The 24546-nt window shown below is 51.4% G+C and overlaps 2 protein-coding genes across 10 annotated transcripts in view; both read right to left on the bottom strand.

Annotated features, from left to right (window-relative positions):
* VPS13D (vacuolar protein sorting 13 homolog D) overlaps positions 1 to 12903 on the bottom strand; it is a 252478-nt gene extending 239575 nt beyond the window's left edge. For all 8 annotated transcript variants that reach the window (XR_009345222.1, XR_009345221.1, XR_009345223.1 and 5 more), the window contains exons 1-5: positions 12809 to 12903; positions 9061 to 9233; positions 3478 to 3555; positions 665 to 855; positions 488 to 568 (exon numbers count right to left, since the gene is read on the bottom strand). Coding sequence is in view for 5 of the 8 variants with exons in the window: in XM_059136730.1 (XP_058992713.1) it covers positions 488 to 568; positions 665 to 855; positions 3478 to 3555; positions 9061 to 9157 (447 nt within the window). In the remaining 3 variants the exon portion in view is untranslated. The remainder of the gene's footprint in view (positions 1 to 487; positions 569 to 664; positions 856 to 3477; positions 3556 to 9060; positions 9234 to 12808) is intronic.
* A 5249-nt stretch (positions 12904 to 18152) lies between these two features.
* The window catches only part of TNFRSF1B (TNF receptor superfamily member 1B), a 33283-nt gene continuing 26889 nt past the window's right edge, over positions 18153 to 24546 (bottom strand). Inside the window, exons 9-10 of one of the 2 annotated variants that reach the window (XM_059135630.1) lie at positions 22397 to 22604; positions 18153 to 20077 (exon numbers count right to left, since the gene is read on the bottom strand). In XM_059135630.1, the coding sequence (XP_058991613.1) occupies positions 19794 to 20077; positions 22397 to 22604 (492 nt within the window). In that variant the 3' untranslated portion in view covers positions 18153 to 19793. The remainder of the gene's footprint in view (positions 20078 to 22396; positions 22605 to 24546) is intronic. The other variant, XM_059135632.1, reaches the window with a different exon arrangement.

The raw sequence follows: 24546 nt of genomic DNA, 5'->3' as shown, positions 1-24546 counted from the left end.
CCACCAGATCCATCAGTGAGAGACTCAACACCTCTACGGGCTATTGGCCATTCACTACGTAACCACCTAGAAAGCAGGTATGCAACCTCCCTTGTGTTACAGAAAGAAACCGAGACCAGAGAGGTGAAGTGATTTGCACTGAAATGATCAGTCGTGAAGGCTTAGGTGGCCCGGCTTCTAAGGAGGTACACATCCTTTTGGCAAGTAAGAGTCCAACGTTCAAAAACGAAGCGAAATATGAGTGAAAGGAAAACTCCTACTCACACGAGATGAAGCAAGAGAAACCTGTCTGGCCAGAGCTGGAGACGAGCTTTTCAGGTTTTCCTTGGCCACTGCCTAGAAGAGGGCATGACTGAGCCGTCAGCGAAGGCTCTGTACACCCCGGCTCAGTCGAACCCACGAGAAACAAGGTACTGAGAGGCACAGCACAGTTAAGCCTGAGAAGTCTCCCTGTCATTGTTCATACTTTACCAAAGTCAGGACTTACTTCAATATTCTCCACAATCCTTGTAACCACAGAAGCGGTGACTGAGTACCAGTAGGACTCCCCCTTCCGCTGGCGTTCGTTCTACAAAGGAAAGAGGGGGGGTTAGCCAAATCCAGTGCTCTGCTCGTTTCGTCTGTCTCACGCAGAGGGTCTGGGAGCCGAGGGAGTGTGCCTTGCCTTCCATCTGTCCTCCAGGGCTTGGAGCAGAGCCTTCTTGCGCTCCCTCTCCAGGAGCTTCTCCTTCTCATCGTTGAAATCCTCTAACTTTTCAGGGGCTCCGATTAAGTGAAGGCTGGAGATGGAGATCACCCAAGGGTCCACGTGGGGGCGGTAAAAGGGAATCTGAAGCGTTACCTTCCCAATCAGGCCTGGGGAAAGCAAAGTCTTGTCAAGTGCCCATATACGTTTTCACTTCCTACATTTTTTTTCTGTATTCTTTTAGTTTTCTCTAAGAAGCATAGGGACTTTTATCACTTATTTTTTAAACTAAGAGAGCAGGCAGCAGGTTCTCATACATGGGAAACAGAAAGTTAGTAGGCTGAGATCTGTAAGAACGAGGCACAATAAAAAGCCCAGTGTGGGGGCGCCTGGGTGGCTCAGTGGGTTAAGCGTCTGCCTTTGGCTCAGGTCATGATCCAGGGGTCCTGAGATGGAGCCCTGTGTGGCTCTCCCTGCTCAGAGGGAAACCTGCTTCTCCCTCTCCTTCCCCACGTGTGCTCTCTCTCTCTCACTATCTCTATCTCTCTGTAAAAAAAAAAAAAAAAAACTTAAAAAGAAAGGAAAAAAAGAAAAAGCCCAGTGTGACCCTATCAAATGCAATGACCCTCCTCCACGAAGTGCCTCTTCCCCAACTGAACTACTTCTTAAACTTCCTTGGAGTGTCTTTCTCCCCAAAGCATCTGCCCAAGCCCATGAGTTCAAAATTTATTTCTTCTCCGTTATTCATGGGCTGGTTGAGAACCACTTCTTGGGAACTACCAGACTTTGAGTATGTCCAGTCTTAAACATATCAGCTGAAACATGGGTAATAATTCTAAATCCTGATGCTTCATAAAAACCCAGACTGACGTGAAATCGCCTAGAACCATGATACTGATTTCCCAAGCCCTACCATTTCTGGCCAAGTCTCCTAGGACACAGATCTTCTTTAAATTCAGTTAATAAGAGCCAAGTTACTACTAAGGAGTAACATGTAAGAGTATCTGAACTATCCTAAGGGATCTCTCAAAGATCCACATGGCCCACCTAATATGCTCCCTCTGAAAAAACACACGTCACCAGAATAATCACTACCCTCTAGGACCTAGAATTCAAGTGCAACTGATCTGTTGAAGATAAGACAATATTAACACCAAGTGCTTGTGTAATAAATTAAGAAATATGGCAATAAATAATGAAAAAATGTTTTCATTTGGATTTTATTTCGAAAAATGAAAGTAAATTTTTTCTATTTAATAACTGAAGCCAAATACAAATTTTCACCACAAAGAGTTTAATTGGTGCACAGTTGCAATTCTAACCTAAGTTATTAGGGAAAAGAGGCATGTTTGATAAGGTAGGTGACAGCAAAAGAGAACCTCTGTTATTGAGGTGCCTGGGTGGCTCAGTGTGTTAAAGCCTCTACCTTCGGCTCAGGTCATGATCCCAGGGTCCTGGGATTGAGCCCCACATCGGGCTCTCTGCTCAGCAGGGAGCCTGCTTTCTCCTCTCTCTCTCTCTGCCTGCCTCTCTGCCTACTTGTGATCTCTGTCAAATAAATAAATAAAATCCTTAAAAAAAAAAAAAAAAAAAACCTCGGTTACTGTTACATTTCATTTAATTTTTGCAGAACAAGTACAGAGTCATTTTTGCAAAAATATTAGGAAACTTCATCAATATTCCCCCAAGAGCTTCTCCTAATCCTTTGATATTCAAATAATAATCTTTGGAAGTACCCTGGGTATCATCATTCCTGAGTTCCTTTCAGATTCTAACTTCTCAGTGTCTCTGCCTGTGATTCTGGCAGTTTACCCATCACTTGAACTGACTTCAAGAAAGCCTAAAAAGTCTTTTGCAAGATTTCTACCCTGCTCCACCTAGCAACTGATTTGCTTTGTACTTGCATTTTATTGTAATACAAGTACCCAAAATAATGAAAAGACTGGCATCAACAGGCTATTGCTGAATCATGACTGGGTATCGGAATAGGGACTAATTTTACACACGGCCATTTAATATGGAATTTTTTTAAGACTTTATTTTTAAGTAATCTTTACACCCATCATGGGGCTCAAATTCATAACCCCAAGATCAAGAGTCGTAGGCCACACTGACCAAGCCAGTCGGGCGCCCCAACTAAGAATATTTTTATTCTAGGACAACTCTTGTTTCCTCATCAAACCTAGGAACTGCGGAACTCCTATCCTAACTGTAAGCCTCTACTGAGAGTGCCAGGCGTTGTTCCAAGTAATTTTGATGCATTAACTCACGTCTTCCTCTCCATAACCCTCTGCTGTAGGTAGAAGGATTATCACCTCTTCTTAGAGACTAAGAAGCACACACAGAGTGGTGAGGCACTTCCCTAAGGCCAGAACAAAGCAGATAATGGAATATACACACAAGCACACCGTTCCAGAGTGCACTTTCCATTCAATAAACTATCTCTCTGTAATATTATGAATTCTCCAAAAATAAGAACTTCCATATCTAGACAGAAGTTCTCACACTTCAAGAAACGTAAGAATCACCAGCGGCACTTATTAAACATACAAGTTCAATGACACATGCTTGGTTCTGATTCAGTAGGTCTGGGAAACACCTGACCTCCCCACTGCCACCCCAAGATCATCCTGATAGAAAAGGCCACATTCGATGACTGATTGAAACTCTATTTCCTATCCTGCCTCTTCCTGCTCAAACACAGCCAAACTCGAGGACTCTGGGTTTTCCTGTCCCAAGCAGCGGAAGAAGCAGTGGAGGACTGCAGCCCTGTCCCGCAGAGTTCTACCCACCGGCTTTGACTTCAAACGGTAACTCCAGTTCTTTCAAGGCATCTTTCTTTAAGGGCAAGTTTTCCAACTCAACAGCACCTGAAAAATAAAACAACAGTGTGAAATGTTCGCCCAACACAGGCAGTAGGCACCTACTGTGTGCAAATCTTTGAAGGTTAAAGGGAGTTTTACAGCTCAGCCTGGCTAGAAAAAGCCAGGAGTAACACGGCGACCAGCACCAGTTTCCTGCCCATCTCCCTCTGACAGCGGAAGCTCACCAGCAGGTGAAGGGTGTAGGCAGTGATCTTTTTCTACAATAAGCCAGACAGTACATATTTCAAGCTTCATGGTATCTGTTGTATGTTCTCTCTGTTGTTTTTTTGTTTTTTGTTTTACAAGCCTTTAAAAATATAAAAATCATTCTCAGTTTGAATTTGGACAGCTGGCCAGTGTGCAGACCCCTAGTTCACCAGACCACCATTAACATCTGGGCCACCTGGGAAGAAATGCAGGCTCCAGGGCCCCCTGCGAACTACCTGCTGGGACTGAAATAGAGAAATTTGCAATTTTTAACAAGCTCCAGCCACTCCCCTCCCCAAAACAAAAGGGTCTATCGCACACAACATCTGGGAGCCCATGAGAGTTCAATAAAATTGGACATCAAAAAGAATTCCACTCTCCCTTCTGGACAGACCCGCTCCACACGATCTGGTCCACGTCTGTGCCTGCAGGCTTCGTCACCCGTTCCAGGGCACAGAACAAACCACTGCTGAAGGTCCCTTGCAGACTCAGCTTTTATAGGACTTAAGCCGAGAGCTTCGGGACGTCTCTGAACAGCCAAGGCTCCCTGCCTCACTCTCCCAGCTGTGGAAGTCACCCGTCCGCACTGACACACCACCCCCCAGTCTCCAGCAGGCACTGTGCTGGCCACTGGGAATATGAAACGAGAAGGCAGGGTCCCCATCCTAAAGGGCGGAAGAGACAGCCATCATTCTGCAAAACTGTTTGCCCAACTTAAGGCAATTTCTGGGAACAGGGAGTACAGACAACCACCCAGCAGCCACTGGTACAGGAACTCAGAAGAGAGGCAGGCCAGCCAAAGACAAACTAATACAAGAAGCAATTATTTTTTCCTTTAAATGACGGCTCAAGACTTGACAGTAATTGGCTTCTAAGGTATTCAAATCCAGTAGCTCGGCAGATGCTGGGCAAATGCAACCAGCTTACATTTTAGACTTTTACAGGAACACACGTCCCCACGAGGGTCCCCACATAACCTAAGACTAACCAAAAGGAGAAGTTAATAACCCCAGAGAGCCTGGAAACAACTCTATTTCCACATTTGGGGAGTGAATGATCACGGGGTGGCGGGGAGGTGGGGGAGGTGGGGGAGGGGGGGCGCATGAAACTTGTTCCTCAACAGTGGACACTGACTTAAAGGAGGAAAGCATATGGTTTCTTCTTTTGAAGAGCATTATTTGCAATTTGAATCATTTGCCCTATTTTTCAATCCCCAAATCTGTCACAAAGGCAGACGGCACTACGTCTCCTTGGCTGTTGTGCACCTTGGAGAAGTGGAAGGAACAGCAGACAGCCCACGCTGGGAGAAATTAACTCCGCTGAACTGCGGGAGAGCGGGAAAGGTGCTCTAGGAAGGGGAAGAACCCGGGGAAAGGACGAGAAGGAAGGGCAGCCTCCAGCATTACAGAAACAAAGGAATCAAGCAAAACAGCAGCGGCGGCCAGCGGCTCAGTGGTTCTGGACGAAGGCTCGAAGGCTCGCTGATGCCCCACCCACTCAAATCTGCACCCACACCTGGCCCTGCCGGGAAAGGTCCCTCGAGGGACCCAGAGTCCGGAGGACTTTATAAATGACAATGCTCTTCGTTTCTTTCCCAGCAGATAACGTGCAGGCTTATTCCTGGACGTCTCCTCCCAAAACACCTCCGCTTAGCAGAGCAAGAAGCAGAGGCCCTAGAACTGGGGTACACCTAGAGGCTGGTGGCTTTTCGGTCAGCACTGATGACTGCTGGCCTCTCTTCCCGCAGCCCTGCGTCACCCAGAAAGCCAGACTGAGGTAAAGAGCTGATAGGAACAAAAAAGAGGGGCCCTAAGTGCTGGGCCACAAACACAGATAGGCCTGCAGCCCGAAGCTCAGGGCCCCTGATGTGACACCGGCAGCTGCTACCTTCTGGCCTCAAACCATCCCGAACAGGCCTGGGGAGTTCTCCGCCTCCTGCCTGTGCTCACAAGCGTCAGTCCTCCAGGAATGCCGTGCCCCGCCCAGCGCCACCAGCCCAACTCCTGCTCGGCTCTTCATCCCTCTCCAGAGTCCTGCCAACAGGGGGAAGGACTCCCCTGCTTTGCACACCTCGCCCCCCCCCACCCCGCCGCCCAGCCCGTGCTGTGCCTGCAGCTCTAGTGGAACAACTGACAGCGCCTGGCATGCCCAGCAAGGTAACGGGTGTCCGAGGACAGGGACTGCCGAGGTCGAAAGAAGGACAGGAACAGCGACCACTCAGTGCGATCGGACTCGAGGAGAGCGCTTATCCCACCAAGACAGCGAAACCTCCCAACAATATGAGGAACAGCCATCCTGTTTTCCACTCTGAGGTGAGGAAAACTAGGTGCACAGGTAAGCAATTTGCTTAAAAATCACAGAGCTAGGAAACCTGGGTGGCTCAGTGGGTGAAGCGTCTGCCCTCCGCTCCGGTCATGATCCCGGGGTCCTGGGATCAAGCTCCACACTGGGATCTCTGCTAAGCAGGGAGCCTGCTTCTCCCTCTCCCCTGCAGCTCCCTCTGCTGCTCCCCCTGCTTGAGCTCTCTCTCTGCCAAATAAATAAATAAAACCTTTAAAAAAAAAAAATCACCAAGCTGTTAACTATAGACTATAGTTCATACCAGGTCTGTCTGATCTCAAGTGGCAGGAGGAGAGAGATAACTTGCTCAGTCACAAACAGCTGTTAGGTGGAGAGACCAGGCTCAGACCACGCCTGAGCTCCTGGTATCTTCTCCTGTCCATCATGTTTTCTATCAGTCCATAACACAGAGCCGTCCATAGCCAAAGCAGGCACTCAGTGGTGTCTGCAGAGACTGAAAAAATAAAGTCATATACAAGTTCTCTCTCCTTCGAATACTCATTTGCTATTTTGCATTTTTATTACATTTAGTACGTGTGCACAATCCACCCTTTAAGCCCCAGCCAAGCCAATCATATGGTGACGATCCTGACAATGGGACATGGTGACTGACTGAGAGCCCACTACACGCCCAGAAGGGCTCTAAGCTCTTGGATCTACATTCATGTCTAGTCCTCAGAACCTCGTGACACAGTTCATATTCTCTCCAATCTACAGAAAAGAAGAATTTGAGAATTCATGAAGAATTGGAATAACCAGCCCAAGTTACTGGTAAGTAGAGAAGTGGAATTCAAAATCAGTCTGACCGGGGCACCTGTGGGGCTCAGTCAGTTAAGCATCTGACTCTTGATTTCGGCTCAGGTCGTGATCTCAGGGTGATGAGATCAAGCCCCAAGCCGGGCTCTGCACTGTGCAAGGAGCCTGCTTAAGATTTTCTCTCCCTTTGCACCACAACCACCACCACCACTCACCGCTTTCTCTCCCTCTCTCTCTCTCTCTTTCTCTCTCTCTCTCTAAAAACAAACAAAAAAAACAGTCTGGCTCTAAAATTCATATTCTTAACCACTAGCTCTGTCTTCTTGGCATCTCAGACACTAAACATCTATAGACGGACTAAAATAACATTCCTATTCCTATGCAGGACCCCCTGCCTCCAAATGGTGCTCACCTATAACTGCGATGCTCACAGCTCCAAGCTTTGTGGGGTGCCTTGAGTCCATAAGCAAGGGGCACCACACTAATATTGGTTATGAAAGAAAAATTATTTTTCTATTCTGCAAAGAGAATATTTTTTAAACAGGAAGCACAGAAAAGTACTTTGAAGCATCAGAAAGATACACACAGTTGTCATTACGAGATATACTCCAAAACAGACCAGAAATCTGTTTAGTGTAGAATCTATGATACATCGGATACCACAAATCTCTACTCATTTCTTCCGCAAACATCCTATCTCTGTCATTAACAAGGTTATGGTCTGCGCTTCCCTGTCTCGGCTCCCCGCCCTGTGCAACCTGGATAGCTTCAGAGCGTGTACGAGAACTTCAGTAAGTGAACCAAGAGGTAAGCTTGACACTCCTCTTGTACTTTGCACACATCCTCTTCCCTGACAGACCGGTCACTCTCACCCTGGACTTAGTAGCTCCCTTCTAAGTACAGGAGGAAAAGGTCAGGACAGAAGTTAGAGATGAAGAAAAAAACCTACTTCTGTTTCCAACAAAAGGAAGGGAGTGGGCGGGGCGAGCGGAGAGCTCCCGACAGCCTGTGGCCACCACAATCCTTGCACAGGTTTAGATGGGTCAGCAAAACGTGGAAACAACACTCCTGGGGACAAGCGAGCCACGGACACCCTCTTCACAGACCCCACCAGTGTGTACCACTGCCATGCCCACTAACCTGTCCTGGTCCACAGGCCAAAATCCACAGCCTCAGGAAGGCGAGCTTCCCGCATCTCTGAGATCCCCTTTCCACTTTTTGGGCTGCTACACGCTTGCAGACTATCTCCTCTCTCTAGATTTGCTCAGGGGCTCCATTTTGAGTTGAGCAAAGGGAACTTACATTAAAACAAGGAAAAGGAAAAACAAAGCGATTTTCTGATCCTCACGCCAGTTTCCCCGCACTGCATTCAATCACGTCTCCGCACTCACCAGGGAGAGGCCTGTGAACATGACTCGAGCTTTAGTCTATCAAAGACCCCACAGTAACATATTTTAAAGCTTCAACTTGGTGTCTGTTACACACTAGCCAGACGGGAGCTGTAAATGTCATTCCATTTGATCGGTGTGAGCCTTACAGCAACCCTGGAGAAGTACCTTTCCCACTTTTCCTTTTCTTTAAGATTTTATTTACTTATTTGAGAGAGGGAGTGAGAGCGAGCATGAGCAGGGGGAGAGGCAGAGGCAGACCTCCCACGGAGCAGCGAGCCCAACGTGGGGCCCACAACCCTGGGATCATGACCTGAGCCGAAAGCAGAATCTTTACTGACAAGAGCCACTCAGGCATCCCTTACCCGGTTTTCCTAAAGAAACTGAGGCTCTGAATTTCAGTGGCTTGTTCACATAGCTCGTAAGTAATACAACAGGATTTGAAGCCAAAGCCAATGCCACTGTCACTACGTCACTACATCACTACATCATGGCCACCTCCAAAAAGCTTCATAAACCTAAACAATTAGCTGGGATAAAGCACACTCACCAGCAGCATAGTCTTTTTCTTTCTCATATTTAACAGTTCCCCTAAAATCTATGGCAATACAGCCACATACTAAAGGTACCCTGCCATAATAATCAGCGTCATGTGAGAGAACATATTTCCTTTTACACATAATTAGTACAAAGCCATCTGGGCATTATGTTTTATTATTCTTAGTACAACAAAATGAATATAAAAAAAAAAACACAAAAAACCAGAAATGCCATCTGCAGTAGCAAACTTTACCAAAAAGAGATACACGCACGCACTCACCTTTCAGAAGCGCGACAGAGAGCTGATCGGTGTTCAGGTTATTGACGTATTTTCCCAGATAAGTATTGAGAACCCAGGCTACAAGACCTTCCAACATGACTATATCCTCAAGACAAGGTGTTTAAAAATCATGGATCATTCTTTACTTCTCCCTCTCATGGTCATAGAAGAACCTAAGGAAGAAAAAGAAAAAAAGGAAATCAACAGAAAACCAGATGATTTTTTTTTTTTAAGATTTTACTTATTTATTTGACAGATAGAGATCACAAGTAGGCAGAGAGGCAGGCAGAGAAAGAGGAGGAAGCAGGCTCCCCGCTGAGCAGAGAACCCAGATGCGGGGCTCAATCCCAGGACCCTGGGGTCATGACCTAAGCCAAAGGCAGAGGCTTTAACCCACTGAGGATGATTTTCTAAGCTGGCTTCCTATTGCTACCTTCCCTAAAGGTGGATGAATGAAAAGCACAGATTTAAAAAAAGATGGGGGGACCAGTACTGTAAGACCCCGTGTTAGCCAAGGATCAAACAAACATGTTCTCACACAGCTACAAGGAACAGTCATGTATAAATATACCAAACATACCTACAATTCCAAATTGTCTCTCCTTTCGGTGTAACTGATCATTAAACTGCTTGCCTTTAGTAATTCACCTTGGCATTAGACTGTCCTGGTCAGAGCTTCTCATCCAAGTGTAACTGGGCAATGTCTAGACACATTTTTTTTTTAAAGATTTTATTTATTTATTTGACAGACAGAGATCACAAGTAGGCAAAGAGGCAGGCAGAGAGAGAGGGGGAAGCAGGCTCCCCACTGAGCAGAGAGCCCAATGTGGGGCTCGATCCCAGGACCCTGGGATCATGACCTGAGCCGAAGGCAGAGGCTTTAACCTACTGAGTCACCCAGATGCCCCACTAGACACATTTTTTATTATCATGACTGGGGTTACTACAGGTATCTCGTGAGTAGAGACCATGGAAAGAGCTAAACACCCTGCAATGCACAAGACAGCTCCCCCATAGCAAAGAATCATCCAGCCCAAATGTCAACAGGGCTGAGGCTGAAAAATACTGTCTTTAAAAAAAAAAAAAAAAAAGTAAGAAAGAAAGAAAAACCCTGTCCTAGATTAAGGCAAAAATGCCCTAAGAGATTTCAATGAACATATTCTACAATGATCCTCTTTAAGCCTTCTCTAATTCAAATGTGCAAATTTGTTCATCAAGATCATTCATAAAATAACATAAATGAAAGGGAGAAGGCAGAGGTTTATCACTGTTCTCAAAAGTTTCTGAAACTGCGGGTGCCTGGGTGGCTCAGTGGGTTAAAGCCTCTGCCTTTGGCTCAAGTCATGATCCCAGGGTCCTGGGATCGAGCCCCGCATTGGGTTCTCTGCTCAGCGGGAAGCCTGCTTCCTCCTCTCTCTCTGCCTGCCTCTCTGCCTGCTTGTGATCTCTGTCTGTCAAATAAATAAAATCTTAAAAAAAAAAAAAAAAAAAGTTCTGGAACTGCATTACAGGAACTCAGGCACCAGACGATGCTGATACAATGAACTACCTTAGTCAGCAACACAAATACAAGAAATTCTCTGGTTCCAACTACAGTATTTACATCCACTACTGCTTTACCACTACCTGTAAGAAAACTGTGTTTATTAGCATTGCAAAAAAATATACACATTACTTTTAGTATTGTATTAAGTTATCATGAGGGAACTTGAGACATAAAAGTTTCAATGTGCTCTGAAATTGCTCCACTAGCTAGCAGATCCCAGTTAGAACTGTGAGTTCCAAATCCTGCTCTGAGGCAAGCACATCAGACACCAGCCCACCATGCAGGACACTCCGGATTTGCTATGGCATGTGTCCCACTTGGAACCAGCCCTTTCAGGATCCTTTCCAGGCACTCTGCCCCACCCCCACTGATTCATCTTAGTGCCAGAAAATACACTTATCCCAAAAGAAAGGCCATTACCCAACGAAGACCCAAAACGCAAGGCCCTGTAAGAGTTAAATGAACCTTCAGGAAACACTGGCTTTTATTCGTCAACAGTGACTTGCACTTGCACTTTCCTTTTTATTTGCTATCAGTGACAGTAAAAAAACAAGTAAATAAATAGCATTTGATGAAATACTGATTTCTTTTCAAAAAATTTTAAGCCATATTTTGTGTAAAACTAAGAATTTGCTAGTTATTGGATACATTTATTTAAAGGAGAGGTTATAAGAACAAACTCTTAAAAATAAATGTTTAACAATCTGGTAAAATAAACACTTCTATATTACAACTTCAAACAAGTAAATCTGTGAGAACAAAATATGAATCTGACTTATTCTAGTATTACTATGTAGACTCCAAACACACTTAGACGGAGCCAAAATCAGAGTGCTCTTTATTTTTGAAGTTAATGCCATTGCCTCCACCCCTAAAATGCCAGCAAACTCTCTATTAAGTGCCAACTACAAATACTCTCCCAGTAGAGGGAGAAACTGTCAGGTGGTACCCAAGATCCGGCTGGACGCTACTTCCCCTGAAGGTGGAAGAGTGCAAAATACAGATCAAGGAAAAGATGGGGTGAGAAGCACTGTAAATGCCCTGGTCAGTAAATTAATACTCAAGCCAGAAGGAGTCTATTAGCTCAGCTAAGCATCTAACCCAGGCTTGAAGCCACTTCAAGGATTCCCTTAAGGAATCCGGTGTCAGGAAGGGCCGCCAGACTGGCTAGAATCCCAAAGTGTTTACACTCGGGTCCACCAGGGCTTCCAGGCAGTCAGTCGCCTGGCACTAACTCGCACCTGACCTCGCCTAATCGGTGGGGTAGGTGACACTGGGGATCAGGGCTCAGCCCACAGGCGGGCAGACAGCCGGGCATGACCTTGAGCCAGGCCCCTCCCTCGAGGGGCGGCCAAAGCTGGGAGTAGGGACAGGCAAAGGGACCAGAGCGCTGCTCCCCGAGCCGGCTGGGCCCGAGCGCTGTGGGAGTCAGAGAGCTCAGAGAATTCGGGACCAGAGGGGGCCTCGGGCCCCACAGGAATGGGACTGCCCTGAAGGCGAGGGTCCCACAGCCCTTCCTCCATCCACTCCGTGGGCTCCAGGGAACCGAGACCCCAACACCCAGATAGAGGCCGGAGGAAACGGCGCCTGGGGGCTGGGGTCCCGCACCTGAAAGCAAGGACTCAGCTTGGGTGTAACCCCGAAGTCCCCAACCCACAGCGTAACCCCAGAAGGCTGGTGGGTGGTTGAAACACTGTGGCGAACTGACCAGCGCCCCCGTTCTCTGGCGTGCGGGAGAGGGGCTGCACACGGGTCCCGCACAGAGACCGTGGCTCAGGCGGGGAGACGCGGGCTGACACCGTCCCCGAATCCCCCGGCAACAGACTGCTGGGACCTCGGAAAGGGTGCCGGGTCCGGTGGGGACTCGGACTCCCAGGGCAAGGACGCCGGGGTCCCGAGAAGCCAGGCAGCTCCAAGCCTGTCAGTCCCTGGGGTGCCCGTCGGGGCTCGCGTGCAGGGGCTCGCCATGAGGGCAGCGGGCTCGGGGCTGTCGGGAGCACGGTCGCCCCCGGGCCCCCGGAGAAGCTCAGACCGCGGGAGGGCCGGACGCCGGGCTCCCCGGGCTCCCAGCGGCGCGCTCCCCGCGGGCGGGCCCGGGCCCCGGATCCGAAGCGGAGCCGGGACGACAGACAACAGGCCCACGGCCCACCTGCAGTCTCCGACCCTGCGTGTCGCCCGGCGTCGCCCCGCCTCGGCCCGTACCTGTCTGTGTCCCGGGCCGCCCGCCTAGCCCGGCACTGCGCGGCGCTTCCTCTCCCGGCTCCTCAATGGCGCTGGCCGGCGGCGCTCCGGCCCGGCCAGACCCGACCAATCGAGCGGGCGACGTGCCGGAGCCTGGCCAGCCGAGCGCCGAGTCATCGAGGAGGCGCCCCCTGCCGCCCGCGGCCGCTCGCGGCGGCGGCTGCTGCTGCGGCTGGAACCCGAGAACCGCCCATGGAGCCCGCAACCTACGGGGCTGGGAGGAGACTGAGTCCCACGGGAGGGCAGGGTCACAAACTCGTGTGGCTTCAACAGTCTTGGAACCCAGCGTTCTTCCTCCATCTGGCCCACTGACAGTGGGTTCCCCACTCAGTAGCCGCAGGGGTCTGCTAAAACATAATTCAGACCAAGCCACTTCCTTGCTTAAATCGGCTTCCCCCCAATGCTTGAATTAAAACCCGGCTCGCTCTGGCTAGATCTGATCCATTCCTGTTTCTGCCACTCTCTCTGGCTCCCTGCCTTCAGCAGCCTTCAGTTCCCCCCTAAAAGGACCCTGTGCTTTTGCCATTCTCTCTACTTAGGATGCCTTTTCCCGGGATCCCTACTGTCCGGTAGAAATACATGCCACACATACAAGATACGACATAATTTTTAATTTACTATTTGGTACATTTTTAATGAAGAAAAAAGTGAAAATGAGTAATGTATTTCATTTAATTCAATATGTCCAATACATGATCATCTCAACCTGTAGCCAACAGAAAAAAGAATCAATGAGATATTTTAAGGGGTTTTAATAGTAAATTTTTAAAATTTAGTCTGTATTTTATACTTACGGTGCATCTCAATACGAACCAGCCACAGTTCCCAGCCATAAGTGGCTGGTGGCTACAGAGCAACCTTGGATAGTCCTACAGTCCATTCCTTCTGGTTTCAAATATTCCACTCCAGAGAGCATTTCCTTACCATCTTATCTAAAGTTCCCTTCAACCATCACCCAGTTGTGTTTTCTTCACAGACCTTAATGCTATTTGAAATTATCTTATTTGTTTATACTTGCCTTGTCACCTTTCTCCACCTTGAAAGTTCCCTGAAAGCAGTGATTTTATCTTTTTCACAAATGCCTCTCCAGCACCTAGACATTGCCTAGCACAGAAAAGACTCATTTAAAAGTGTTATATGTGAATGAAGGAATAAATGAACAAATTAGCAGGTCATCCTGCCTTAGCCGCAGAAGGACAGGAAGAAGACCTCAGGCTCATAAAAAATCAAAAGATACAGGAGACATAATGGTAAGTTTGCAACAGTGTATTTGCTGTAGTGATTATCAGCTCTCGTGATGCTGAGCTAATGAAGGTGACTATGGGCTGCACATACCTGGCAAGATCTGAGTTCCTCTGGGGTGGGAATAACCTATCCAAATCTCAGTCCTGAGTCCACCTGGGGGCTAAGGTTTGGGTATAAAACCTCAGACTCCATAGACGGAAGGCAAAAGAGAAGGAGCCCGTTAGAGAAGAAGGTTCTCAGAGTCGGGCTCAGCAGGGGGCTCTCTCTCTCTCACTATATATATATATATGTTTTGTACTAAGTCTTCAAAATTCATTCAGTATTCTGCATTGCGATGTAGTGCACACATCTCAGTTTGGACTAGTACACTCAGATGCTCAACAGCCACACATGCCTAGTGGCTACTGTATTTGACAGCACCAGTCCAGAGTCTCTTGGGAAAATGCAGACAGGCCGGTAGCTCAGTGGGTTAGGCATCTGCCTTGGGCTCAGGTCATGATTCTGGGGTCCTGGGATCGAGTCCCACATCGGGCTCCCTGCTCAGTGGAGAATCTGCTTCTTCCTCTCCCCCTCATCCCACTCGTGCTCTCTCCCTTCCTCACTCTCTCAAATGAATAAAATCATGAAAGAGAGAGAGAGAAAAGAAAGAGGAAAAAAAGGAGGGAGGGAGGGAGGGGGGATGGGAGGAAGAAATGCAGACAAGCCCTATGGGAAGGACAAGGCTAGACCACAGCTCAGGGCCAGCCCCTCATCTTACAGCAGGAAGCTCTGAGCTCCAGGCGGGGACAGTGGCTGCTTTAGGTTCACACTGCAGGTACCTGGGGACAGGATCCTGGGACTCCTCACCCTTAGCTTTACCCCAAGCAGCCTCTCCACTCAACCTCCTGGCTTGCTAGATCTGCCCTGCTTGTCCCCTTTTGACTACGGAGCTCCAGGCTGTCCCGGGAGAGAGAAAGTACTTGCCCTTTAAACCCAGGCGTAGTTGATTTTCTTGGGAAATTCTAAAGGGCTGGTTATCAAGAGCCTCCCACAGGAACAGGCCGTCCTCTAGACTAGATTCTAGATAAGTATCAAACCTCCGCCCTGCCCCTAGGTGTCCTCCTCTGCAGAGCAGGGATAATGGGTACTTGGCCTATCTCCTAAGGCAATAATGGAGATCAAATAATTGAAGGCTGTCAGGGCGCTGGGGTGACAGCGGTCAGTGATAGCATCTGACTTCTGGTTTCGGCTCAGGTCTTAATCTCAGGGTCCTGGGATGGCCTGCTACCTTGGTCTCTGTGCTCAGCGTGAATCTTCTTATCCCTCTCTCTGTGTTTCTCCACCCGCCAAATAAATACATTTCCCAACTCTTAGACTAGGCAACTTAAGGAACATCTCATACTCCCTGGACCCTCCTACATACTGAAGCGTAAAACCCAACATCCTTTCCAGTGGCTTCTAAAGCAGCCCTCAGGACCTCCTGTCCTGCCCCACCCCCGAGGCCCAAGGCTGTACCGCCCTCTCTTCACTCAAGGCCTCTGCTCAAACAGCATCTCCTCCAAGAAGCTTTCCCCAACCCACCCAGCTAGCTAAAAGCACCCCAGCCCCCCAGCCCCGTCCCTGTTGCTGCTTTTTTCTTAGCACTGCCCGTCACCTGGCACGGCCTACATGTGTTTCTTTACAGTCTGTCCTAGCATGTCAGTTCTGGACAAGGACCTTGGCTGCCCCAAACTCTCGCATCCCCAGCACCTACCTACACACAAAACAGCAACTACCATTTACTGAGCACGTACTATGTGCCAGGCGTAATTCTAAGTGTTTTACAGACAGTAACTCAAGTAATCCCTCACTCTGAGGGAGGTACGATTTTAATCCTAATATTTTAGCAGATAAGGAGGCTGAGGCACAGAGAAGTTAATTAACAACCCCCCAACCCAGGTCACATGGGAAGTGGTCACACCTGGGCACACAGGTTTTGGGAGGGGGACCCCTAAGTCTTGACTTCTCTGTTAGTGCGCCAGAGCACCCCACAGCAATGATGATGGCATGAAGATTACATGGAGAAGAAACAGTCACCATGACCCCCGCTGCCCACCCCCCGCACTGGCCCGCTTCAGCCAAACCACTTGTTCCATCATGGTTAACGAAGAAAAAGAGGCAGGAGGGGCTGCATGTGGCCCGTTTTACCCGATCAGACAAATTTACCCCCTCTGATATTGTGTTTTAATTGTTTTTTTTTTTTAAGATTTTTATTTATTTATTTATTCGTTTGAAAGAGCACAAGCAGGGGGAGAGGCAGAGGGAGAAGCAGACTCCCCACTGAGCTGGGAGCCCAACATAGGGCTCGATCCCAGGACCCCTGGGATCACGACGTGAGTGGAAGGCAGACATCTAACCATCTGAGCCACCCAGGCGCCCTGATCTTGTGATTTATAATAAGAACTACCTATTTGGTCTCCATCCTCTGTTTCTGGCCCTTAAAAGGCTTCATATTTCCTAACTGATCAGAGCAATGGGAGCATTTTTTGTTCTTATGTTGGGCCCTGCATACTCAGTTCAGGAAAGTGCTTAAGTCACAAAGATGAAAGGAGTGTCTTGTTATTCCCGACAAACCCGTTTCAACCACAGCTGAGTAGATGTTACTGGGGTAACTGGAGGAAAGCTGCTGAGCATGGGGGCTGGTTGCCAAGGAAACCAACCATGGGATCAGAAGGCGGGAACCCCTCACCTGCACCTCTGGGCTGGGGAGAGGGGCTGGAGGTTGACTCCATCACCAATGGCCAATGAGTTCATGGACCATGCCCATCTAATGAAACCACCATAAAGACCCAAGAGGACAGGGTTCGGCCAGCTTCAGCATTGGTGGCCACGCGAAGAAGCTGGGAGGGTGGCCGATGTAGGGGACCATGGAAGCTCCAGCCCATTCCCACCTTGCCTTATGCATCTCTTCCCACTGGCCGTTCCTGAGTCCGAGTTACAGGCTTTGTAAGAAACCGGTAATCTAGTGAGTAAACAGGTGTCCGGAGTTCCATAGGCCACTGTACAGATGAATGGAACCGAAGGAGAGGGCTCGTGGGGAAATTCTGGTTTATAGCCGGGGAGCCTGAAGCACAGGTGAGACCACTTGCCCGGGTGACTGGTGTCTGAAGTGGGGGGCGGGCTAGTGGGGCCGAGCCCCTCGACTGCTGGGTCCAGTGCTCCCGCCAGGTAGAGCATCAGAATGGAGTTCGTTTTGGAGGGCGCCTCGCCGGTGTCTGCGGAGAACTGGGGAATTGCCGGGTGGCGTGGAAAACACTCCAGACCCTCTCTGGTTGATGTCCTGTCTGTCGCCTGCCTCAGCCACAGAGCTGAGTAGTCACAGAACCGTTATGAGTCCCCAAGCCTGAAATGCGTACTAGACGGCTCTGTACGGGAGGGTTGCCAGCCCTGCTCTAGGGTACGGGTAGAGGAGAGGGCAGGGCTGTGGGAGGAGAAGTCCAGGAAATCACCAAGAATGAGGAGCGTCGTTCTGAGGGAGTGACCGTGACCCAGGAAAAAGGGTGAGTGACCCAGGGGTTGGCTTAGTGAATTCAAGGCCCAGGGTCTCTTCTCTCCCTCCCGGCCTTTACATGAACCCCGTCTGCCTGCAATCTCTCCCCATCCTTTGTTCTGGAAAACTGCTCCTGCCTCAGAAACAGGTCAAAGGTCACATCCAGAACTATCTCCTGGCTGTATGTGTGTGGGGAGGGAGGGGCAGAGGCTCACCCCCTAAGTGAGAAGGGGTGCTACATGTGAACAAGGAGATCTGTAGAGACCCTGGCTCACCCCAAGAGCAGTGCCTCACCCCAAGAGTCAATGACACTGAGGGACAGGGCTGATGAGGGCATAGTCAGAGGCGGGCGGGGGGATTCTGGTCCCAAGGGAGTGGCCAGGCTCTCAGCAAAGCTCAGCTGTGCTTTGGGGGAGCTTCCAGGGTCCGGACACAGCACGGGCCAGTCAGCCCCGTGACCCGGACTCCATCTCTCCCTACACATGGGCGGCAGGCAAGTAGGACCACGGGTGAACCCCAGCTCAGACCCGAAGCCAGAGCCAGGAGCCCGTGTGTGAAACAAACAGGAGGTTTATTTAGAAGCAGGAATGCTGTCCAGTATATACAGTACAAACTCTGTCTTGGGATCCACACAAACCTGGGAACTGAGGCCACATCCAGAAAGGGCCTCCTTGCAATTCAGAGCTGCCCTGGGAAAGAGCAGGGAGGCTGAGGTCGTCCCAGGATGGTCCACCAGGGGGCAGACACGCTCCATCACTGCCCGGCGTCCTGCACCGGCGGGGAGCCCGGCCAGTCCGGACTCCCAGGGAATGCAGATTTCGAGGAAGCTTTTACTTTCTCTTCATGGTAAAGGCTGGACTCTCCCACCCTCCAAAAGTTCAGCTGCCAAGTCCAAGTCCAATGGTCTTCTTCAGCAAGAGATCCAAGTACCTGAGACCCAACTGGCTTCTCCAGGAGTCCCCTGCTCCTTCCAGAATCCAGTGAGGGCCACAAGCCATGCTCTGTGGGACTCCGGGCATGGACTGGGGGGAGCAGACGGACTCTTCAATGGAGAAGAATGGTTTGACAAAATTACTGATTGCAGCTGCCTCGGGCAGGCCATTCAACCCCACAACATGGCTACACAGACCAGCCGCGCACGACAGACACACGGACACAAGGCTGGCTCTCAGCACCCTATGTCCACCTGAGATCACGGCAGGCACAATACCCAAGTAGTCCCGTGCTTTCCCTGGGGCCTGGGACTCCAGGAACAGCGAGGGGGGCCGAGGCGAAGAGGAGCCCCTCCTCGGGAGGCAGAGCAAGGCCCATGAGGTAGGAGGAGAGACGGCTGTGGGCCTCAGGCATCTCCAGGCCCTGAAATTCCCTGACCGGGGTGTGGCCTTGCACAAACTCAAAGTTTGGCTTTGTCCTTTCCTTGGCTTGTTGGCCTGCATGGCGCTTTTTTATTTTTTAATTGCCCCATGCTGAAGTTGGCAGATTTTCGGCTAGAAGTCTGCCATCTTGCCCCAGCTACAGGACTCACATAGCTGGGCTCTCGGGGGTTCTGATTCTCCCACCATCGTGCAAGAGGTGAAGCTGGCAGGAATGGATCTGGAGATGGTACCAGCGAATGTGGGGAGGTGGGGCGACCCCGGTCTCCTGCAGGTGCTGCCACCCCCTCCCTGCACAGGACCATCCGATCCATGACACACACCCCCGCACCGCCCGGCCCCCGCTGGAACCATCCTGTGGTCTCGGCACTCAAGGCCCAAGCACTGCTCCTTTTCCACGGCCCCTTCTCCGGGGACCACTCACGCAGCGTCCGTCTTCCCCGGTAGGCCACACTGGAAGGCAGGATGCTGGGGCCTCCCAGAGAGCCAGAGCTGGGCAGCACCCAGGGATCAGAAACAAAATGAGGGCTGCAGAAGCCCAACTCACAGAACCAGCTAGGGGGCAGCTCTCAGAGCGGCGGGGTCTGGCCCCAGGCTGGCCGGCACGTCCGTGTCCAGCGAGCCTTCTGAGAAGGACACACACCGCGACAGGAGCGGTTTTCCACAATTCTCCTTCTGCCAGTAGACGAGAGGAATTCTGAGGCGGTGGTGGCCACTAAAGGAATTTGGCCCAGAAAGAGCTAGAGTCCTGTGGGGTGGGAGGCCCAGGAGGACCAGGGAAGAGCCCACCGTGGCTGAGACGTGACTCCCACCAGTCTGGCTAACTGGGCATCATCCCAGCGTCAGGCACGCCAAGGGGCAGTGGCTTGTCCTCTGGGCTCGCCAGCAGAGTCTCTGGGGCCCCCGGCTGGGACTGAAAAGGGCATTCTTCCTTGGAGAAGGGGACCTGCTCGTCATCTGGGGAAACGGAGGGGCTGGCGCCCACGTCCCCCTTCGTGTAACTGGCCTGTGAGGCGCACTGAGAGGCGTGGTCGGAGCTGCTGCACACATTCACGATGCAGGTGACGTTGACCTGGGTCCCGTGGCCACCGGAGGAAGTCTCTGCTGAACAGAAGACGGGGGAGGGGCGGTCAGTAGGGGGTTCCTGGAGTGGAGGAGGTCGGCCAGGCCCGTCTGCTGCCCAAGAGACACATTAAGACAAAAGGGTCAAGAAGAGCACCGAGCCGGAGCCTAGAGGCCACGGTTCTAGCCCAGCTCTGCTGTGTAATCTCGGGCAAGTCGCTTAACCTTCATGTGTTCGTTTCCTCGTCTGTCAAATAATTTCCCACTCACATCACCCCCACAGATGGGAGGAACCAGTTACATAAAGCCGGTGAAGGTTCTCGGAGCACAAAACACACACCCCGCAAAGAATTGGAGAAGCGAGCAGGGACCGGAAGCCAGGCGGAGTTCTCTTCCCGGACCTGCAGGAAGCCTTGGCAGTCCTGGCGGGACCAACCAGGGAAAGGCCAGACTCCTCTGTCAGTGGGCCCTTATCTGCTGGCTGCCAAGTCCACATCAAAGGGTTTGGAAATTGCTCCCTTATGGAGATGCAACTTTGACCTTGACATTGCCTTTATTCCTAGCAGCTCCTGTTTCCTCCACATAGGGCTGCCTCTGTGATTTCATAGATCTGGGATTCCAGAATGGGGTGGGTGGTGGACTGTCTCCATCACTGAAGCCAGGAGGTCTGGGGCAGGTTCACGCGCACCTTCCTGCCCTGCCCTGTGGGCACCTGCGTTTCCTAACTCGGTGAGGGACGGGATGTTGGATGAGCCGAGGGGCTAAGTATAAGGGGCTGGATGCGCGCAAGCCTCTCTAAGAGGGGGAGCTGCCCCTGCTGTCCTTGCGGGGACGTGCCAAGTAGCCAAGCATGCAGGGGAGGGCTGCAACTCCGGGGAAGCCTGAGAGCAGGATGGAGACAGCCAGCTGCTCTGCTCAGAACAGCCACAAAGAGGCCAAGCGAGGGAGGGCTGAACTCATTGGGCCGGAAGGAAATTTCCACCCTGGTGAATGAGACACTGCCGGGGCGGATGGGTGACCACGAAGGGGGCACAGCCACATGTTCCCACAGGAGAGGGAGGTGCTGGGGTGGGCGGAGAGAGGGGGAGAGCCGAGGTGACACCAGAGAGCAGGGGTGGAGGGTAGAAGAGGTGGACGGCCGTGGTCAAGGATCCACGTGTGAGCCAAGGAGGAAGCCGCAGCAGGATGACCATGGAGATGCGGCTAGGCAATCGGAAAGATGAATCCCAGAGATGGACAAAAACCACGAGTTTATATCTGGGGCTCCGTTTGCTCATTCAACGAAGGTTTAGGACCACAGGCTACGCCCCTTCCTGGGGGGGCTCTCAAGCTGGGGTGGGGCACCAGCAAGACATCAGAATGACTAGGGCAGCCTACGGCAGGGGGCACGGGTGGTGCCCCTCGGTGCGGGCGGCAGTCGGGGGCGGTGGGTGGCAGTCCTAGAACAGGTGACAGGGAGGAAAGATGGTGCAGCCCTGCCAAGGCGAGGCCATGCTCCTCTCCAGATGAGGAAACTGAGGCTCAGAAGGGTTAAGGAGTCTGTCAGTACAGTACATCCAAAGAAGGCCCAGGCTTTCTTGGGGGAGACCCCGGAAGGGCCTCCCTCCACTGTGGGCTCTGAAGCTTCTTGCCACGGGTGACCCCTGCCATGGACCAGGCCCAGGGCAAAATGCATTCTGTGTGGCTTCTCCAGAACCCACGAGGTCCCCGCAATCCTGAAGCCCCAGGCCCAAAGGGACTGGACAATGGGCCACAGTGAGTGGAGCCCTGAAGACACCCATTTCTTCATCTAGCTTTGCACCCCAGGACTCTGGAGCCTGAGTACCCAGGGGGTCTTCCTGGCTAGCTGTGTGCCCCTGAACAAATGCTTCAACCTCTCTGGGCCTCAATGTCCTCATCTGTAAAACATAATAGGTCTTAATATGAGCATATTTAATGTTGTATAGTAACTTATATAATATACAAGAAACTATATAATATGTAACTATGTGATAATACATGTATAAAAATATTTAATTATATATAAATAAATATAAACTTATACACAAATATATAAATATTTAATTATTTATATTTAATTATAAATATTTAAATATATGTTTATTTATATATTATAACATATAGGAAAACTCCCTTCCTAGATATCAGGGACTCCAAGGACAAGCTGGGATTGTGTAGAAGGGAGGGTGTTCCTGGGGAAAGAAACCATACGGGCAAAAGTAGGCAAGATTTTCTGGGCTCAGAGAAATGAAAGAGGTCTGTGGCTCGTGTTGCACCCGAGGGAGACAAGGCTGGCGGGTGACAGAGAGCTGGAGGTGGGGGGTGGCAGGGAAGGAAGCCAGGTGGGTTCCCGCCTCTCACCTGAGCTGCCGGAGCCGGCCCGGGCCTCCCCGGACCCACTGGCCTTCTCGGCGCTTGGTGCCGGCGTCGGGGTCCTGGCGGGCGCCCCCCTGTCTGCAGTGCTGGCTGAGCTCTCCAGGGAGCTGCTGCTGGAGCTGGGGGCGGTGGTCAGCAGGTGCTGCTGTTCTGCGCCCTGGGCGCCTCGGGCGTCATCAGCCGGCAGGTGAGGCTGGAGGGGGAGGGGCGGGAGCGCAGAGCGCGGTCAGCCGGCTCCTCCTGCCCCTTCCTCCTTCTCACCCACCTGCCCCCCCCACCCCGTGATGTCAGCGTTGCGGTTGATGCCGCGCCCCGGCCCACGCGGGCACGGTCCCCCCACACACGGCGCTTTCAGGACGGTGGGAATCTGCACGGTTTCTGTCACCAGCGCCTGGCTGGCCTCCGGGAGCGTGAGCCGAGGACGGTGGGCCCGTGCGGCCCTGTCCTCCGAGCTGTCCTGGAGGTGGGGCAAGCCTTTCACCCTCGTTCTGCATCAGGGAAGCAGAGGCCCGGAGAAGGAGAGTGACTCTCCTAAGGTCACTCCAACGGCACGGAATGACGTGGCCCAGCCTAGCAGCCGAGAGCGCAGACTCGGGACAGACAAGAACACGTGGGTACAAATCATGGCTCCTTCACTTACTTAGCTGTGTGACCTGGACAAGTGCCCTAGCCCTTCTGTGCCTCCTTCTTTCGTATTATTGGGGGAGCATTAAAAACCTGGCTCCTAGGGTTGTTGCAAAGAGTAAACGGCTGACTACCTGCCACGTGCTCAGAACCATGCCTGGTCCACCGTGAAGGCCTGGGCCCGGGGTTCCTTACGTGAGGGCTCGGCACACTTACCACCACGAGCCGAATCTGGCCTGCTACTGTTTTTTGTACGTACAGGACACAAGCCAAGAAGGCGTCTTATATTTTTTAAATGGTTGGGGAAATGTTTAAATAATATTTTGTGACTTGCAAAATGTTTTGACGCGCAAGTGTTAGTGTCCATACACAGCCCCTTGCACTGGCTGACGTGTGTGGCTTTCCTCCTCCGGCGCCAGGCTTGAGTAGCTACGACAGAAACCGTACGATCCAGAAAGCCTGAAATATTTGCCATCTGGCCCCTTCATGGACAATGTCTGCTGGCCCTTGCGTTGGATCCATCAATGCGGTGTAGACAGCCCTAGCTTAAGACCCTCAGCCGTGGGGTGCCGGCAAGTCTTTCCAGATTCCGCTCCCCAAGCCTGCCCTGTGACTGCGCCTCCTACCTTCTTCCCACAGAAGAACACGAATGACACCAACCATAATAATAAAGTAGTAGCCAATATCTGAGGGCCATCCAGTGCCAAGGGGATGAAGTCCTTCCAAGACTCTATCTCGAAACTTCCAACTCTGCCAGTGTTGGCAGAGGAAGGACCCGAGGTCCAGACAGGTTGAGTTCTTTGTCCAACGCCACACAGTCAAGACATGGTCCAGGTGGGCTAAAACCGTGACCCCTTTCCTGAGTGTCTGGGTTTTCGGCTCTGGAGGCTCAAGACAATGAGGTGCTATCCAGGCACCCCCGCGGGGAAGCACATCAGAGCCTGTGGCCGGTCCACACCCCCTGAACAGGCACACAAGCACTCCTTGCCTTGGGGTTCTTACTGATTGCTGGATCCCAGAAAAAAGGGAGACAGAAGGGCTCATGTTCTCATTTGCTGCCCTTGGCCCCTGGCCTGGCAGGATGCAAGGGTCCGGTCGGGATGGCAACCACGGCAAATGAAGGGCGGGGGGGGGGGGGTGCAACCAGGAGGACAGAAGAGGAAGGGGGGTGGTGAGGGTCAAGACGGCAGGCCTCTGCTATAGGGATGGGGGTATGTCAGCCCCTGCTCCCCAGGAAAGGCTGGGACCCCTTGGCCTCATTCCTGCTCCCCGGGCTCCCCAGGGAGCAACAATTTCAAGTGTGCTCTGGGCAGCCCACTCACTCTAGCCAGCCCCCAGCCCCCAGCCCAGCCTACCAGGGCTACGGCCTCTCCCACAAATGAGCCTGCCCCAGCCCTCAATTCCCTGAGGCCGGCCCACTGTCATCAGACTGTAGGGTCTTTTTTATAAGCTATCCCTTGAGGACACGGAGTCCCAGAGAGGGTGAGTCCCCGGCTCCGTATCACAGGGCC

Source organism: Mustela lutreola, chromosome 10, assembly GCF_030435805.1.
Source record: "Mustela lutreola isolate mMusLut2 chromosome 10, mMusLut2.pri, whole genome shotgun sequence".
Lineage (NCBI taxonomy): Eukaryota > Metazoa > Chordata > Mammalia > Carnivora > Mustelidae > Mustela > Mustela lutreola.
Note: the sequence above shows the minus strand (reverse complement) of the source record. Positions and strands in the feature narration are given on the sequence as shown.